The sequence below is a fragment of the Ciconia boyciana genome, chromosome 1, assembly GCF_034638445.1.
Source record: "Ciconia boyciana chromosome 1, ASM3463844v1, whole genome shotgun sequence".
NCBI lineage: Eukaryota > Metazoa > Chordata > Aves > Ciconiiformes > Ciconiidae > Ciconia > Ciconia boyciana.
The window spans coordinates 148,740,944-148,758,401 of NC_132934.1; the positions used below are offsets into that span (position 1 = coordinate 148,740,944).

At 42.6% G+C, this 17,458-nt stretch overlaps 2 protein-coding genes across 6 annotated transcripts in view; one reads left to right on the top strand and one right to left on the bottom strand.

The window, feature by feature from the left end:
• The first annotated feature begins 4,188 nt into the window (after positions 1-4,188).
• CNOT11 (CCR4-NOT transcription complex subunit 11) lies at positions 4,189-17,432 on the top strand. Of its 2 annotated transcripts, none has more exons than XM_072849732.1 (7): positions 4,189-4,634; positions 5,374-5,538; positions 9,542-9,694; positions 10,247-10,449; positions 11,211-11,413; positions 14,341-14,437; positions 14,994-17,017. In XM_072849732.1, the coding sequence occupies exons 1-7, from the start codon at positions 4,208-4,210 to the stop codon at positions 15,219-15,221; spliced, it is 1,476 nt and encodes a 491-aa protein (XP_072705833.1). In that variant the 5' UTR covers positions 4,189-4,207; the 3' UTR covers positions 15,222-17,017. The 2 variants fall into 2 exon arrangements, with proteins under 2 accessions (XP_072705833.1, XP_072705834.1); XM_072849733.1 differs by lacking the exon at positions 14,994-17,017 and adding an exon at positions 17,090-17,432 and having other exon boundaries at positions 4,193-4,634.
• The window catches only part of RNF149 (ring finger protein 149), a 34,328-nt gene continuing 26,559 nt past the window's right edge, over positions 9,690-17,458 (bottom strand). For 3 of the 4 annotated variants that reach the window (XM_072849737.1, XM_072849736.1, XM_072849734.1), the window contains 2 exons: positions 14,347-14,406; positions 9,690-10,001 (listed from right to left, as the gene is read on the bottom strand). The gene's annotated coding sequence lies outside the window, so the exon portion shown is untranslated. The remainder of the gene's footprint in view (positions 10,002-14,346; positions 14,407-17,458) is intronic. The other variant, XM_072849735.1, reaches the window with a different exon arrangement.

Sequence of the window (17,458 nt, forward strand, 5' to 3'; positions counted from 1 at the left end):
ATGTATCTCCTGCGGAATCTGACCCACCCAGACCCACTGAGGTAGCTGAGGCCCCAACCTTCCTCCTTGAGTGTAATGTGATCCATTTCAGAAATCAAATCTGACTGAGAACTCATGTATTTGAGTCTGCACTAGTATCACATACTCTTGCTTCTTCATTACACAAGTTTTGAACCCAAGAATATCCAACACACTCACATGCCCACAAAATACAGCACCCTGTGCAGTTACAGAAAGCCTCTTTTGCAACACATTTACTACAATTCCTGCCACAGGAATAGTTTACCCCCATCTTTTTCTCAGATTTCTGAGTTTTTTGCTACCATGAAATGGCAATCTGTTTTAAAATCATCATGACTTTAGAATCCCCTTTGTCAACTGATGCTTGTGCCCATCCCACTTCCTATGAAGTACTCCATCTTCTAAACTGTTAGCTTTCCTGTTGTGACCAGAAACCTTTTAATTTGCATAGAATAATTTCAGAGGGCTGCATTAGCCACATATGAGTCACACAATTTTTTTGCTATCTCAGTCATTGGGGAAACTTTTTATTGCTCTGAAGTCAATTTCTGCAATTCTACATCCATTATTCCAGTAACTACATTATCCAAGAGTGGCTTACATTTCTGAATTTTTTCGGAAAAGAAGAGGCAGCTTTCTCTTTCTAACCATGCTGCTTCTTTTTGCTCTGCTATCTTCAGCAGTTTGTTATTAGGAGCATGCTGTACAAAAAAGACCACTTGGACAGAAGCACCACAGGTCTATTTGACTGTGGATTAGCACCCAGCAAAACATCCCTCAATTTAAGGCACAATTTTAGGCGTGATCATTTCCAACCATAAACTTCATCCCAAAAATGAACAAATACAACTTTTGCCAGCACATCAGAAACAGAAAATCTGCTGATCAGTCTGAGGTCAACAGATGAGCACAACATACAGCCTCATACAGCATACAGCACACACTCAACAGCATACAGCATACAGCACAACAAAAGCGTCAAGGAAGGAGGCTATCGGAGAAAAGCTAAATTAATTCTTTGCATCTCTACATGGGATCTTGGAGATGTTCCCAGACAAGAACCTTTACTGATGGGGTACAAGTGAAGAGAACTGTCTCACAGTGAAGTGTTAGTAAGAGATGTGAAATGAAATGCATAAAATGAGTCACTATTCATCACCAGGATCAGATGGGATTCACCCAAGAGATTTTTATCAGCTGAGGGATGAAGATGCTAAACTATGAACTGCGATGTGCAACCTGCTCATCAAAATGGTCTCAGTATCAAAGAAATAAGGATGGCAAGTCTGATACCAATCTTTAAAAAGGCCGTGGAGATAATCCAACAAACTATAAGCCACCAAGTCCAATTTCTATACTGAGAAAATTGCATGAAACTACAGCAATGACCAGAACTTGTGCGCACACAGGTTGGACTGAGGAGTAACCCCCGTGTGTGCGTAAAGGGACGGATGAAGCAGTCTTCCCGGGTACATGCTAAGTTTCGTGGTGAAAAAAAATAATTCAGGACTGTAAAAACAAAAACTGTCAGGAAGGTGCTGCAGGAGATTTTAATAATATTAAATGACTGAATTAAATGGCAGTGAAAGCAAATATTTGCTAAATGGAAAGTAAAATACTGCAATGAGGGTGGAGTGGAAGGGAAGGAATCCTTCCCTTTTGTAGTGGTGGGTGCTACCTATCTATTCCCACTGAGGAAGTCATCGAGGCCAGTTCTTTTGTAGTGTCAGGTTCACGGCTCAAAAGAGCAAACATGAAAAAGGAAAAGAGAAATAAACAGGACTCATACTATAACTGTGTATAAATCTATGGGACACTCACAGCTTGAACACTGGATGCAAGCTTGGTCCCTCCTCAAAAAGGATACAGTAGAAGTAGAAACGAAAGAGAACAGCAGCAAGGATAGCAGAACAAGGATGCCACAGAAGGGGACATGACCTTAGAGAGAAACAACCGAGGTAAGACATGGTAAGAGATGCACAGAACGATGAGCAATGAACAGAGTGGAGAAGGAAGTACTGATTTGCACAGCATGGTTCTTAAACTGCAGAACTCATTGCACGCCAAAAATATAAATGGGTTCATAGAGCACTTAAGTTGAGCTCAGGGAAGAAAATTTTCATTGGGGCTGGGAATCACAACAATGAGCATTCAACCTTTGACTCGGGAAGTACCTAAATGGCAGATGGCCAGAAGCCAAGTGTACACTAGACGCTTCTGCTAGCAGTCATGGACAAGATGCTGAGCTGGATGAACATCACCCTATGTTTTTGTGTACAGTTATGGACACTTATAGCCACAGCTAAGCACACGAGTTTCTTTCTTTTAGACCAGTCACTCCTATCAGGAACACTTAGTTTCACTTCAATAAGCTATCACTCTCTCAAGTCTTTTTCACCTTCCCAGTCTACTACAATAGTTTTTCAACCCCACAGAACCAAACCTCTTTCTCTGACAGGAACAGAGAACTACAATTTCTCTACAGGTCAGCAAGACAGAGGGGAAGACAAAGTTGGCCTGTTCTGCATATCCTCAGCTCCTCTGTAAACTGAAATGTTTTCTCACGGACTGAGCGTTCAAGTCAGCTGACAAAGTTCATCTTTCTACCTACTTACACAGAAATCCATATGAGTTATGAGGAACCTTCTCCCACAGAGTCTTCCTCTCTGAACTACTGAGCCTTCCCATTATTTGACTGAAGATATTCAACGTCTTCTCTCTATACATCACAAGGGTGGAAAGCTCTTGTTTATGTCCATGTTCCCCAAGTTCTCCAGCTAGCCCTACTGCACACCGACACAGATTACTTCCTCAGAAATTTGCAATCCTTTGATCTTCTTCCTAAATCTTACCATTAAAGCCCTCGCTGCAGTTGTTAGTAAATTCTGAATTGGCCCAAACTTCCAAGGACTCCTTTGTTTCCTTGAATCCGCTGGCCACGGCAGGAAGCTCACTGGCATCCTCTTCCATCTGCTTTACTATTCTAGCTGTGTATCTTGCAAGCAGACCTCCCCCTGCGATCTAGTCAGCTGGTGAGTAGCTGTTCTATCAACAAGGCTTTCAGATCACACCTCACATGGCTGCAGACCCTGGTTTTCCCCAAAGTCATAATTTTTTAACATCTGTATATGTACGTGAAGCCTTTACACCTGTCAGATCTTGGTTTCTTTCCCATCAATAATGTGAATTAAAGAACACATCAGTTACTTGGCCTGTACTCAGAACACTAGCTTTCAATTCGTATTATTTTGGAAGCTGAATCCCATCTCTTACGGCAGCACGGCTAACTAGAAAGCCAAGGTCTCCTGGGCTGGGTGACTTGGCAGGAGTACTGATACTAGAAGGATCAGACAGCAGAAGCAGGCTCTGCTCTCAGGACTTTCCAAGCCTTTCCTCTCTCCGCACGCACCACAGGAAGCTCTGCCTCCAGGCCATGCCCCCAGCACTTCTCCAGGCTATGCCCGATCTGTCTGGGAGCTGCTGTCCCCCAGGATGCTCTTCCGCACGACGAGCTGGCGGAGCAGACCGCCGCACTTGACAGCGACGTTCCTCCACCCCCGACTTCCAGCCACCCGCGCTACGGCAGCTCGCTCTCCTTCGGCTCTGCCGAGAACCCCACCCGCAAAGCGGCGAGCTCTCAGCTGCACGGACTGCGGCGGACACTGCCCTGCAGGCCGCCCCTTGGGCAGGGCGGAGGTGCGCCGGGCGCGGAGGTGGCCGGCACCCTTCCCTTCTGTCACCACCGGCAAGGCCGGGCTGCCACGGCCGCTGACGGAAGACGGCCGGGCCGGCTCCCCGTTCCCGCCGCTCTCAGGGACGGGCTCGCCCCGCCGCCGCGCGCCGCCGGACTCCCCCTGCCGGCCCCAACGGCCGCCGCGCCCCCGCCCGCCCCCACGGGAGCGCGCGGAGCCCGCGGCGGCAGCCAATCGCCCGCGGCCGCCCCGCCCCCGCCGGGCGGCTCGGGCCAATCGCGTTCCGCGATGCGGGACAGCGGGCCGGAGGGCGGCTCCCCGCCGCGCGGCCAATCGCCTGCGCGCCCCCTCGTCGCCCCGGCGCCGAGCCGGAACGCCCCGTCGCCTTACGGCCGCGCCGTAAAGCAGGGCCGGCGCGACAGCGCGCGGCGTGACGGCAGCGGGGAGCGGCGGGGCCGGGCCGGGCCGGAGCGGGCGGCGGCGGGCGGGGGCGGATGCCCGGGGGCGGGGGGAGCCCGGCGCCCGGCACTCAGGTGGGAGCGGAGGCGGGCGAGTCGGGCGGAGCGGCGGGCGGCGGGCCGGCGGGCGGCAGGATGAGCCTGTCGCCGAAGGAGCTGTCGAGCCTGCTGAGTATCGTGTCGGAGGAGGCGGGCGGCAGCACCTTCGAGGGCCTCTCCAGCGCCTTCCACCACTACTTCGGCAAGGCCGAGCACTTCCGCCTGGGCTCCGTCCTCGTCCTCCTGCTGCAGCAGCCCGACCTGCTGCCTAGCCCCGCGCAGCGCCTCACCGCCCTCTACCTCCTCTGGGAGATGTACCGCACCGAGCCCCTCGCCGCCAACCCCTTCGCCGCCGTCTTCGCCCACCTCCTCAACCCGGCGCCCGAGCGCGGCGGCGACGAGGCGGAGCGCACGCCGCTCTCAGGTGCGTCCCGCCGCCGGGGGGCCGGGGCCGAGGAGCCCGGGCGGGGCTGCCGGCGGGGCAGGAGCTGGCGGAGGCCGCGCTCAGCGGCGGGGCTTCGGCACCGCTGCCCGCCCTCGGCTTCCCGCCGGTGGCTCTTGCGCTTTCCGGCGTGGGAGGAAGCGGTGGGAGTCTTCCTTTCGGGGCCGGCGTCTCTAGGCTTGACGTCGGACAGGCCACTTGCTGGGGCCGCAACGCGGAGTTTTGGGAGTGAGCCGTTACAAGAACCCGGGGGTAACAGGAGGCTTTTGCCACCTTTGTAACTGTGAAACAAACCGCTTAAAGAAAGACATAAAACACTCTTTCCCGCTTCAGTAAATACATGCGTGACAGCGATGGGTAGATCAGTTTCTAAAAAATTATAACTTACAATATGAATTGCAACATCTCGTCATATTAAATAGCTCGCTAGTTGTCTAAATTAGAAAACATGTAAAGAAACAGTTATGACAGACTTGGCATCAGGTGTTGCATGTTGAGATGCATCATACCGATCAGTATACCATTGTGTTTTAGATCACCTCAGCAGCTGAGCAGATCACGGTTTTGTATGTATTCCTGAAGACTCCTGGGTTGCACTGATCTTCCCATAAATAACACGTTAGCTTGCGTTTTATTTTTGCTTGTTCTACATGAAGCATATGGAAACCATTAATGCTACTGCCTTAAAAATCGGGGATTGTTTTTCGTTGTGTCTCCGCAGGCTTCTTACCTCCCATAACTCCTCCAGAAAAATTCTTTCTTTCTCAGCTGATGTTGGCCCCCCCTAGAGAACTGTTCAAGAAGACTCCTCGGCAGATTGCTTCAATGGACGTGGGGAACATGGCCCAGTCAGTGGATATCAGTGGGCTTCAGCTGGCATTAGCAGGTAAGGAAGATTTGTGGCTGTGGTTCAGTTCCAAATGGAAATTGTAACATGGCTATGAGTGACCTGAGAAATGTTCTTGTCTATCCTAAATATGAAAAAGTTGAACTATGCTTTAGGGTCTTCAAGCCCATGTTCAAGCACACAGAGAAACATCAAGCAGAGATTACACCTTAACTGTTTTATCCTACCTAACAAGCAGCTTTTTAAGTATATATGTCACTGCCTTAAACATGAGAACATTTTGCAAGTACAGGAAGATCTTCATCTAAAGCTTTGTGGGGGGTTTTTTGGGTGATTTTTTTTTTTGGTGTATTTTTATCCCTTTTCACTCTTTGCAGTGTTTCTAGTATGAGAGAACATAGCATAACTGTCACACTGTCACATGCCGGTATGTCAGCTGCAGCTGACAAGTTGGCTATTAGAATTATATCTTCAGTTTTATAAAATAGTCACATCTTACAGCGTTAGCTCAAGAGTGGGAAGGTGGTCTACTCGTACTGGATTGAAAAGAAAAGCAATGTGATGCTTATCCTTTGACAGGAGAAAGGAGCAGGAACATGATTGTTCTGATCACGTTGACTGATGAGTCACATCTGGAGCTAATCTGAAATAGAAAATATTGTTGGGAACAAGGAGCCAGTTTGGACAGCAAAAAATAGTGGTTTTTTCCTAGGTACGTGCAAATGGACCTACTTGCTTGAAAACTGACCGTCCCACTTCTATATCTGTACAATGTGGTTTACTGCTCTGAGGTCAGGCACTAACTAGGCTTTCTCCATCCTGCAGTTGTATCTTGGTATCATCGTTATTTCTGTAGAATCTGTTACTGGCTTGTTCACAGTGTACAAATGTTCTCCGGTGTCCTCCTCAGCTACTATTTCCAGACTGCGGGATCTTTTGAAAATGCAAATTGAATACCCTAACATAACTTCAAGGGGGAAACAAACCCTTCTGGTTCTTGTTCTGTTCATCCTGTCTGTGTTTTCTAGAATACTTTTGTGAATTCAGATTTTGTGAAACTTCAGGTAACTTGTGATTTTTAGCATATAAGGCATATGTGATGCCTTGAAGAAGCCTGGAGTTTTTTCATTTGTTTTTACGTGTTTTCCCCTTGGTACTGTGTTTGCCTTCTGAACGGTTTGTTCTCGTTAAAAATAAAACATGTAGAGAACCTCAAAACTGTAATTGTATGGATGGGTACTCAAGGACAAATTAAAATGCATGGCCTAGATTTAAAACAGAAGATGCTGATGGCTCAAAGTACAGTATAAAGTCATTAATGGGACTTTGCAAAATGAAGCCCTGTAAGATGTGCTTGTATCATTATTTACACAATACAGTAAATGTGCATAATTGCTTACGAGCAGTTGTAGGAGTTATGTAACAAAACAGGCTGCATCTGAAAAAGCTTCATGCTGTCTTTCTCAGGCTTCTTGCTGTAGCTCCCCAGAATAAATGTCTGATTTCTATTCACTTTCTTAGAAGATAAATCTTTTGCTCATTTTAACATTGTGATGCTTCTTGACTGTCTATTTGTCATGTTTCAGAAGGTCTGTGAATTTTTTCCAGTATATCTCTCCTAATGATTCAATATGCAGGATGAAGCTATGCTGCTCACAGTGCATAAATACTTGTATTATCGTGCTTAGTACAATGTTTCAGGGGTTGCATTTACACCCTTTCCCCCCACATTTCATAGAACATAACAGTTGTAAGACTTGGTGGCCCTTCAACATTGTGGTCCCTGAGATGAATTCAGGGCTACTTAAAGCAGGATGATTTTGACTTGCTTTAGAATATACCTGCAAAATCAACTTAAATAATTTAGCATTAATTTTTTTCAATCAGTGTATCTATACCAATCCTTTTTTTGTAAAGGGAGGAAAAAATACATGGCTTGTCTTCTGAACTTGAGCATATTGTGACAATTCACTTGCAACTGTATTGGTAGTTTTTCTGGGTGTGCTTTTCTCTTGTTTGGTTGGTTTGGGTTGGGTTTTTTCCCCCCAAAAGTAGAGTGTTGGAATAGAGCATCTTGGGAATGCGTATTAAAACTTGCTTTGTTCTGTTCTCCTTTTGGTCTACAGAATGTTCATTCAAGCACCCATCTCTTCCTTTAACTTGGTTTTGTTCATCTGGTGTGTAACTATATAAAAAGTCGCTTTCTCCTAGTTGCAGGGGTGGGTCTTCTGGCAAAGTTAAATGTCTTGGTTCAGGATGCTATGTTCTTTCCTGTTAAAGCAGCATGTTCTAATTCTCGCTTCTGCTTACCTGAAACTGTTGATCCAGGCCTAATTCCTGAAGCAGTGAGGGTGAGCCTTTGAGCGTCAATGCATATAACTAAGGACTCATGCAGACTTCTAAAATCAGTGATTGAAGGACTGTATCTTAAACTTTTCTATTTCTAATTAAGCATCATTAATCATTTGAGACTATGGGGATACAAACACATCAGTGATTTACTTCTACCAACTGATAAATTTAAGTTCTAGACTGTAAATAAAAAGACTGAAAAAAGATACCCAATACCTTTTTTCCATAGAACTTCATTTGTTAAATCAACCCTTCTGTTCAGTGGCTACATGAAAGTACTTACAAGCTGGAGTTTGAAACAGTTTATGAAGTAGAAGACGTGTTTTATAAACCAGCTCATCTGGACTTTGACTTTAAAACTTGTTTTTTTGGAAATAACTGAAAAGTATGCTAGTTGTTGCCAGAAAAACATACCCCGCTGTGCTGCTTCAGTGAGCATATATGCAAATGTTTGCATGATCTGAAGTAATTGGATAAGGTAGGACAGAAAGCCAAAAAAGAAATTAGCAATGGGTGGTGCTTTGTTTTGATGATGCTTTTGTCACTCACAGTTTTGGCATCTCGTGGATTTGGCTGGAGTCGTATGAAATGGTTCCTATCCATATCCATATCCAAAGCACACTTTGCTTAGAGGTGATAGGGACAGTACACTAAATCTGACAGCACTGCACTTAGACAGGAAAAGTGGTGTTTAGTTTCACACGGAACTTTTTCAAGGGATTCCTTGTGTGGTACCAACAATTTTGGACTTCAGATTACTTAAGGCTTAATGTGCTGCTTAATGTTCTCTGTTAAGGGGGTGGGTGGGGAAGGAGTGTCAGGTGGTGTTCTGTAGTGGGTTTTTTCTGGTTTTTGTCTGTTGGGGTTTTTTTGCCAAAGCAATGGAAAACATGATCTCTCAAAATAGTACAGAGAATATAGAAGATCAGCTATTAAGTCTTCAGATACAGAAGAGTGATAGACTGTGATAGAAGAACACCTAAAATCTGACAATGCAAGTATTGAGCCCCGTAGTTTATTTTTGGCCAGTTTCTTCAAGTCTTCAGTTAAACTTAATATTATTTTTATGTAACTTGTTTCTGTTTTGTAATTTGGCCTTTAAAGGGGTGCTTTCAGCTCTTCTCAGGTTTGATTTAATGACGATGTATGTAGAATCACCTAACAATTAAACTCCATCTTTTCCCACACAAGCACTTGCTGTAGCTTGACAGCGAATGCAAAAGTAGCTTAGACAATGCCACTGAAATGTGTTGGATAAATTTGAATAGCTAACTTCAGGTCTAGTATGACCATTATTGTTGTGGAGTCTGTAAATGTATCTCTGCAGATTTTTCACTTCCCTGCTCTGAGAAGTGATTGCAAAATTAGATATAGCATGTGAACTCTTTCATGAGTACCATGTGAATCTACTAATGTGCTTTCAGATGCAGATTACATCAGTTATGTACCTTTTCTAAAGTCAAGACTATGTTTCAGATTCATTTCTATTTCTTCTTTGTCTTTGCTGTATGCTTCTGTCCCTCGCCTGTCAGCTGGCACTCTTGAGTACTAACTGCCTGACACAGTACTAAATTTCATGTTGATGTTATCTGTTTTAAGCTAGCTCTTCTCTAAAGCTGATTGTTTCTCACTACTTTTAGTATTCCAGGCATCTCTGTTTCAATTTTATGCTTTAATATTATTCTTTCAGAACGTCAGTCCGAGTTGCCAACACAGAGCAAGGCCAGCTTCCCCAGCATTCTCAGCGATCCTGACCCAGATTCTTCCAACTCCGGTTTTGACAGCTCCGTTGCCTCCCAGATCACGGAAGCCTTAGTGAGTGGACCAAAACCTCCTATAGAAAGTATGTGCACTTTCACATCTTTGTTTCTGTAACTCATGACATGCTATGTTGTTATACTTTTCCAGATGAAATGTAATGTAATTCAGAAGTATTTTCAAGGTATGAAGTGGCAATGAAGATGAATGAAACAGTACAAAACTTTGTCAGGCTGTCTCCAGATCAGACTCCATGGTTCACATTTCCAGGCTTTTAAAAATCTGGAGTCTGTCTTCAAGCTGTTACCTGTGTCCTCTGTTGGCTAAAACACTGGGTCTGATGCCTCTCCGATCTTAGTCCCCTAAGATCTGCATGGACTGGGAAGCAGTTACTGTGGAAGGAAAAAAGACCATAGAATCAATAACTTAGTGATCTGAATCAAGAGGAAAAACAGGCTGATGTAACAGCATCACTGAAAATCATAAATAAATGTTTTTCTGGGAGGCAAATAAGATTGTAATGCTGTTCTCAGTGTTATAATAGCTTAAAGAAATGGGGGCTTCAGGGGTTGTCTTTTTGTACTGATGTAAAACTGAATACCTGAAGCTTAAACGTTTCACGTTGTTGCCATTTTAGGTCACTTTCGACCAGAGTTTATTCGACCACCGCCTCCACTCCATATATGTGAGGATGAATTGGCATGGTTAAATCCAATAGAGCCAGATCACACAATTCAGTGGGATAAGTCAATGTGCGTTAAGAACAGCACTGGAGTTGAGATAAAAAGAATCATGGCAAAAGCTTTTAAAAGTCCCTTGACTTCCCCACAGCAAACACAGGTAAGGATCATGCACTTCTCTGTCTAAAATGATTTTCTAACAAGCTGTCTAACTCATGTATTTTAGAAAACTTGGATCACTTTAATTGATTTGTGTTTGGATTCAGGAAGCTCCAAGGACTTTAAATTGTAAAAACCCAAGAGTTTTGACCTGGGTTTGTATGAATAAGAAAGAAATCTTTAAATTTCGTAGCATTGACTGGACATAGTTACAGTTGATGAAAAAGTGGCACCAATATTTTTCTGCATGGAAAAAATCTTCTTATAACAAAGTTGTTTATGCTTCTGTGGAAGCTTTTGATAAGTAATTATTTCAGAAATGCCAACATTGATTCCCCCCCCCCTCCCCCCATTTGATAGTATTACCCCTGATTTCAGTGTGCTTTTTTGATAGTCATTATGCTAGCACTATAAAATATCCTTTATTTGCAGAACTTTTTCTGACAACAATGAACTCGAAATTGAGGTTTCTTTCTGCTGGACAGGAAACTAAAGAAGGCTGAAACTTCTCATGTTTTTTTTCCTCCCTTCCTTGCCCCCCACTGATGAAAGAGTACTAAATGCCTTATTAAAGGTTTTATGGGCACAGTTGCCTTTACACGGAAATTTTAAAGTATACCTCCAGTCTCTTGCAACAGAGATGCCTAAATCTAAATGGTTATCATTCTCCTGTAGCTTAGATGTATTATAGCAGTTTCTTCAAGCAGTACTGTGAATAGTTAAGAAAAAAAACCCCACGTCTTTTTTTTTTTTTCTTTACAGCTCCTTGGAGAACTAGAAAAGGACCCCAAGCTTGTTTACCATATTGGTCTTACTCCTGCCAAATTGCCAGACCTGGTTGAAAACAATCCTTTAGTAGCTATAGAAATGTTGCTGAAACTGATGCAGTCTAGTCAGATAACAGAGTATTTTTCTGTCTTGGTCAACATGGACATGTCCTTACATTCAATGGAAGTTGTAAATCGGTGAGTACTATCTCAAATCTAAGAAGGTTTCCTTAAGTATATAAAATAAATACCTGAACAGTTATGAAGTGATTGTGAGGCTGGCCACAGGGCTGTATTTGGATGCATTCCAAAGACTACCAAAAGTAACAGGAATTGAAGAAATGACTAGTCAGATTACAGTGAAGGAAAGGAGTATCGAACTATCATTCCCTTTTCAATTTCTCTATGCTGTTTGTGTTGGTTTGTTTTTCTTAATACTCTTTTAATAATAAGACTTAGTGTGCTCTGATTAATCCTGCAGAGGAAGAGAGTGCTGTGGATTTGTTGCTTTCTACAACTACTGGACTGTCTGTTTCTTTCATAAAGGCTTTACTTGCTTTTTGTGTAGTTCCTTATTGGTGGTGCATGTAGTTAAAGAAAAAACCTCTTATTTTAGTCCAGACTGTTTGTAAAGTTAGCTGTGGGTTGGTAATAAAGAATTGAGCTTTCTAACATCTTCAGTGCTAAGTTCAGAGAATGCCGCCATTTTTTAAGTTCCTTTTTACAGCAGTGCTATTTTAAAATATTACTCTAACCGTACCAGCTTCCTATTAGCAGTAGCAAAGCTGCAACTTAACAGGAAAAAAACCCACAATTTCCCATCAGAAGGATGTGATGGTGGAGGCATATATATTACATTTAATACTAATTATAAATAATTTTATATAAGTAAATATTTTAATTAATAATTTTATATTAATTATTTATAACATACTATATTTTACTGTATTAGGTATGGTAAAAAGCACATTTCTTGCACAGGTGCTATGCTAGTTAATCTTTCAGTCCCTGCTCCAAGAATGGAGAGTCTTATTCAAACAAAAGAGTTTTACTCTTTAATATTAGCAAAGTGTTTCTACTTTGAAAAGAATGGGGAAATACATATTGTCTTGTGGGTAACTTCAACTGGAGTCGATAATTACTAGAAAATCATTTTATCAAACTGTTTGATATGTCCAGCTCAAAACACTATTTAAAATGGCTATCACTTAAGGGAGTCTGTCACTGCAATCTACAGTATGCCTAAAGTTTTATTCAGACATCAGGTTCCTGGTTAATGTATACATTTCACTAGCAAGTACATGTCCTATGTCCCAGGAAGCTGCAAGGTTAGTTACTGGCTTGCAAAATGACCAGTTACTGGATGTGTACGGTTTTGTCACTGTAGTGACTGTCACTCCCTGTAATGGGTCACAATCCAGCCATGCCTGATGAAGAATTCACGTTCTTTTCTCGTATCTTAAAAATTAGCCTCATCTTGAGCTTCTGTCTTCTCTTTTTCAACTGAGGTAGCAGTTGTGTTTTATTAGGATATCTGGAAATGTTGGTTTTGATCCTTCTTGAGGTATGCTTGTGTGGAAGATAGAAGACTACAGTGGGACAAAGGGCAGTTGTTGTGAGAATCCCCCACAAAAAGTTAATGCCACACAGCTAATCTGCTTAAACACAACTTGCATTCTTGATGCAGCTTAAGTGGACAAAAGGCGGCATTATTAAATAGCCATCCTGCTTTATGTTCATGCCCTGTCTTCACTGGGAATAACTTCTGCATATGGGTACAACCCATTTTCTTAACAGAATGCTAGCCCCTTCAATGGGAAAACTTTGCAGACAGCTAATCCCCACAAACTACAAAAGTACATCTCTCCCACTTAATTTCTTGGCAATTATTGAATGTGAAATACCAGATCAGCCTTATTCAGCAGTCTCTTTCCAGCAGAATTGAATTGCACCTTAGAAATGTTTCTTTCCTCAAATGATATTTGAAATAAATCCCTCCCTACTGGTGCAGACTGACAGCAGTTACTGCCCTGAAGTTGGGCTAATGATCACAACATGCCGAAAGAGTGGTAAGAAAAGAGCTTTTACTCCTGTGCAGGATAGCTATGCCACCAGTCAGGCATGCTGGTCTCCCACAGCGTAACTACCATGGGAACAACTTTTCTCAAACTGCAAAATGACTGTCAATGCAAACAGGGAGACACTGATTTTTATGTGAAATAAGGCAAAAACTTGAAACTGAAATGTCTAAAACATGCAGTGCTTTCCCTATTGTCCCCCTCCCCCCCACTTGAGATAGGACTGTGATTAGAGTTACTTTGGTCAAATTCTGTTGTAACTTTATGGCAGTTCTACATTTAGTGTATGTTGTTATCTTGAGAGAGCTGTACTGCTTTTTCAATTACGAAACAGTGGCAGCTCAAATACTTTAGTAGTCAGTATTGTTAAACCACAAGTAGGTATGCTTTGCTGTTAATCCTAAAAAGTACACTAATACCATTCTTTGCAATAGTTCTCCAGTTCTTCTGTAGCAAGAAGCTTCTGAGATTATCGTGCATCTCTAGTTAACATTTTCATCTAGTCAGGGTTTCTTTATTTGAGCTGTAGATACTAGTATTGTTTCAATTCCTAGGACTACAATTTGGATCTGAAGGAACTAAGGAAACTGATCTTTTGCTGTAACAAAGGAGTTATTCTGGTTGTATACTTAAAGTTTGAGTTCAGCATCTAGATTCAGTACTTGAAATTCAAATATGAATAAGCAAAACTGTATTGCAGTGCTTATTGCAGAAGAATCTTGGTACTTGGACAGCTTGGGGGCTTCATCGTAAATTGTAAACTAGTATCACTGACTCATTTGTGTAATATATAGCAAATGTTTGTAGGTGTGTCAAATATACTAGAAACCAATCTAAGTGAGCTTTGTACTGTGTCAGAGTTAAAGTTTTGGACTCTTAATAAAGAAATTTAAATGATTAGAAGTATGTCTGTGGAAGCTGTCGGAAATCAGCTCTGTATGACATGACTGGGAATAAACTAGTATCACAGGTCTAACTCATCTGTTTTGCAATGCAAGTGCTAGATTTATGGCTACATAAACCGCTGGATATTTTTAATTTGAACAGGCTTACTACTGCAGTTGATCTCCCGCCTGAATTTATTCATCTCTATATCTCCAATTGTATCTCCACCTGTGAACAGATTAAAGACAAATATATGCAGGTGAGTATGTTAGTAAATTGGTTAGGAAAAAGGGTCCCCTATATTGCTCTGTGTAATATGTGCTGAGATTTTATAAGGCTGATAGCATTAAGTTATTCTGTCCTACTGGTTCCTTATTTCAAAGGCACATTTTTTTCCTAACACACTATGCAGTTCTTTATAGTGCTTAACAGATGTTTCTTCACCTTTTTGAGACTTCACAGGTAATTACTGTTCCCTGTTTTTCTGTAGACATAATACACTTCTCCCTGGCAAAACTGCTGTTTTATGTGACTCAGGTTCTCCCAAGCAAAAGGTTTATCTGTCATTCAGTGTGCCTTTTCTTCACCCCCAGTATTAGTTGTTTGGCTTCTGCTTAGTTTGAAGCTTCAAGTTTATTTTCTGTACAAGTGTGCCCACCACTTCCAGACCTTTGAGGTGATGTTACAAAACTCACGTGGAAGTCTTGCCCTTCAGTCATGATTATTACTGACCTACAGCAGCTTGCAGATCTCCTCAAAGACCTACAAACATTCTGTTTTCTGTCTTCCTAACACCATACTCTCTGCTTCCCAAGCCTGTCATACTTCCTCAGTACCAGCATGCAAGTTGTAGCCACTTCAAGGATCTTTACTCCCTGGGGAGGTTTCCACGCCTTTGGCACACAAGTTTGTCTACATGCTGTGCAAGGTACTTCTATCCTAAACCGATCTGTTGGTTTCACCAAGTGCCCAGTAGAACTTGTTTTCTTGGATACATCATTGGTGAAAAACAGTTCCATGTTCAGTTAGCCAAGGCTTTGTGAATCTCGACCAAGTCCTGCCTCAGCTTTTTCCTCTCAGTACTGAAGGACTGCAACCTCTCTAGTCTCTTGAAACAAGGCAGCTGTTCCTATCTCTTAAGCTTTGCTGCTGTCCTTCTCTAGTGCCTTCTCTAGCTGTACTTAAACTGCAGAGACAAAAATTGCGTGCAGTACACAGGATATGGGTGCAATGTGGTTTTACATAGCAGCAAAAACCCCTCTGTCTTGTTCTCAGTACCCTTCCAGATGATGACTAACAATTTGTTATCTTTTGGTGGCTGCTGATGCTTCTCTGCTTTGGGACTCTGCCAGATAACACATGGGTGGCTTGATCTGTGACCTGCTGAATAGCTCTGCCTATTACAGAATAGGAAAATAGCAGCAGACCTGGGCTGCAGCTGACAATATGCCCACAGAGTGGGACATTGTGCTCAGAGGGGCTGCTGAGAGCATACAGCAGCTGTGCTTCAGGCACATGGGGGATAAAAAAGCACAGAAGGTCAAGGAACACATACTGATCACCAAGTAGCATGAGAAGCTTGTGAGCTCTAACATTTGTTAATACTGTATATGAGGCCTTGCAGCAACTGAGACACAAGATGTTTTGTTGAAAAGCACGGTACAAAAACACTCCTATTGGAAGTGAAAGAGGCACAATCCTCGGAGATTGGGAGTCAGCCAGCATCTTGCATTTGTACTTTTGTTCTGAGTTCCATGTTCCTCAGTTATTACTCTTGTAACTTAATTTGTGTTGCAGAGAAAACATGTGATTCCTTTTGATTGCAGTGAAGGAAATAACTTGTTCAGTTTCGGAATTCTCTTGGTATAGGTAGCAAATTTTGCAGTAGTATGCTGAGTTTCTGTAAAAATAGTTGGTAGCTTATTTTCAGTGTCAAATAATCTAAAATACTTTGGACACTTAATCTATCAAGTCCCCTCAGTTCTGTCTGATAAACATCGTTCATGTATGTAGTTGCTTTTAGAGAAAGGTTTGGATTCAACACTTTCTCACACTGTGAAGTATGAGACTGCTTTAATGATAAAGTAAGATCTGCTTTTGTCCTTGAGGAAAAATGTACTCTGTATAAAGCAGATGGTTAGTGGCTGGATCTGTGTATGACAAATTGTAGGTGCCAGTTCCTAGGTCTCCCCAGCTCCCAGTGTGCTCTACGAGGTGTTACCTAAGCAGCCCTTAGGAAGGAGAAACACTTCTGAGATCCCATCTTTTCACTGGTGCAGGTGGAAAAATCACAGCTCACAGCCATGAGCTCTGAAGTGTTGTCTTGGATTAGGTGTCCCTGGTACTGTCTTTCCTTCTAAGATAGAGCAAGAGGGTCATGTGCTAATTCAGCGATAGAGCACTTCCCACAAAGCAAGTTTGGGATCAGTTCTGCTGTTGTCACTTCCCAGCTGGAGTGCCTTAATCATGTGGTGACTGGGGAATTTGGAGATGTGAAACTTGTTCATTTTTCTTTATGGTGTTATTGTAGAAGATAAGACTAAGCAAGAGGGGTGACCCTGGTGATGACATCATCTTGGGCTATGACCCCTTCTCTCCAACTTTATTCAGAGATTACATAATAAATGAAGTACAGTGCATATGTAGATCTGGTGCTTCATTTGTGCATGGGATTAATCTTGAGAAAGCTTCTGTATCCTGAAGTAAAGTACTATAAAGCAGAGGAGTCCATTTTTTTAAATACAGTAGCAGTATGGGAGGTAGAAAAGTAGGGGCAGCAGGTACAAAGCTTGGGAACAAGATTATTACTGAAGCTAAATTGCTCCTGAAATGCCTCAGGGCCAACAGTCCTTTAACTGACTTGGTTACAAACATTTATTTGGATTATGAAACTGTATCTCTTCTGTTTCAGAACCGCCTGGTACGTCTTGTTTGTGTCTTTCTTCAGTCTTTAATCAGAAACAAAATTATTAATGTACAGGACTTGTTTATAGAAGTGCAAGCATTCTGTATTGAGTTCAGTCGGATACGAGAAGCAGCTGGCCTTTTCAGATTGCTGAAGACACTAGACACTGGGGAAAATCCATCAGAGACAAAAACATCAAAATAACCACTGTGTCACTGGCAACCCCCCCTGCACCAGTGTTCTACACCAATTACTTGTATATTTTAAACTTAAATCACTGGATTAATGATGTAATACACTATAAATAGCATTTTATGCATTTAAACAATAAATAATGCTTTTTCTGATACATATGCTTGAGTTTGTGAAATGTGT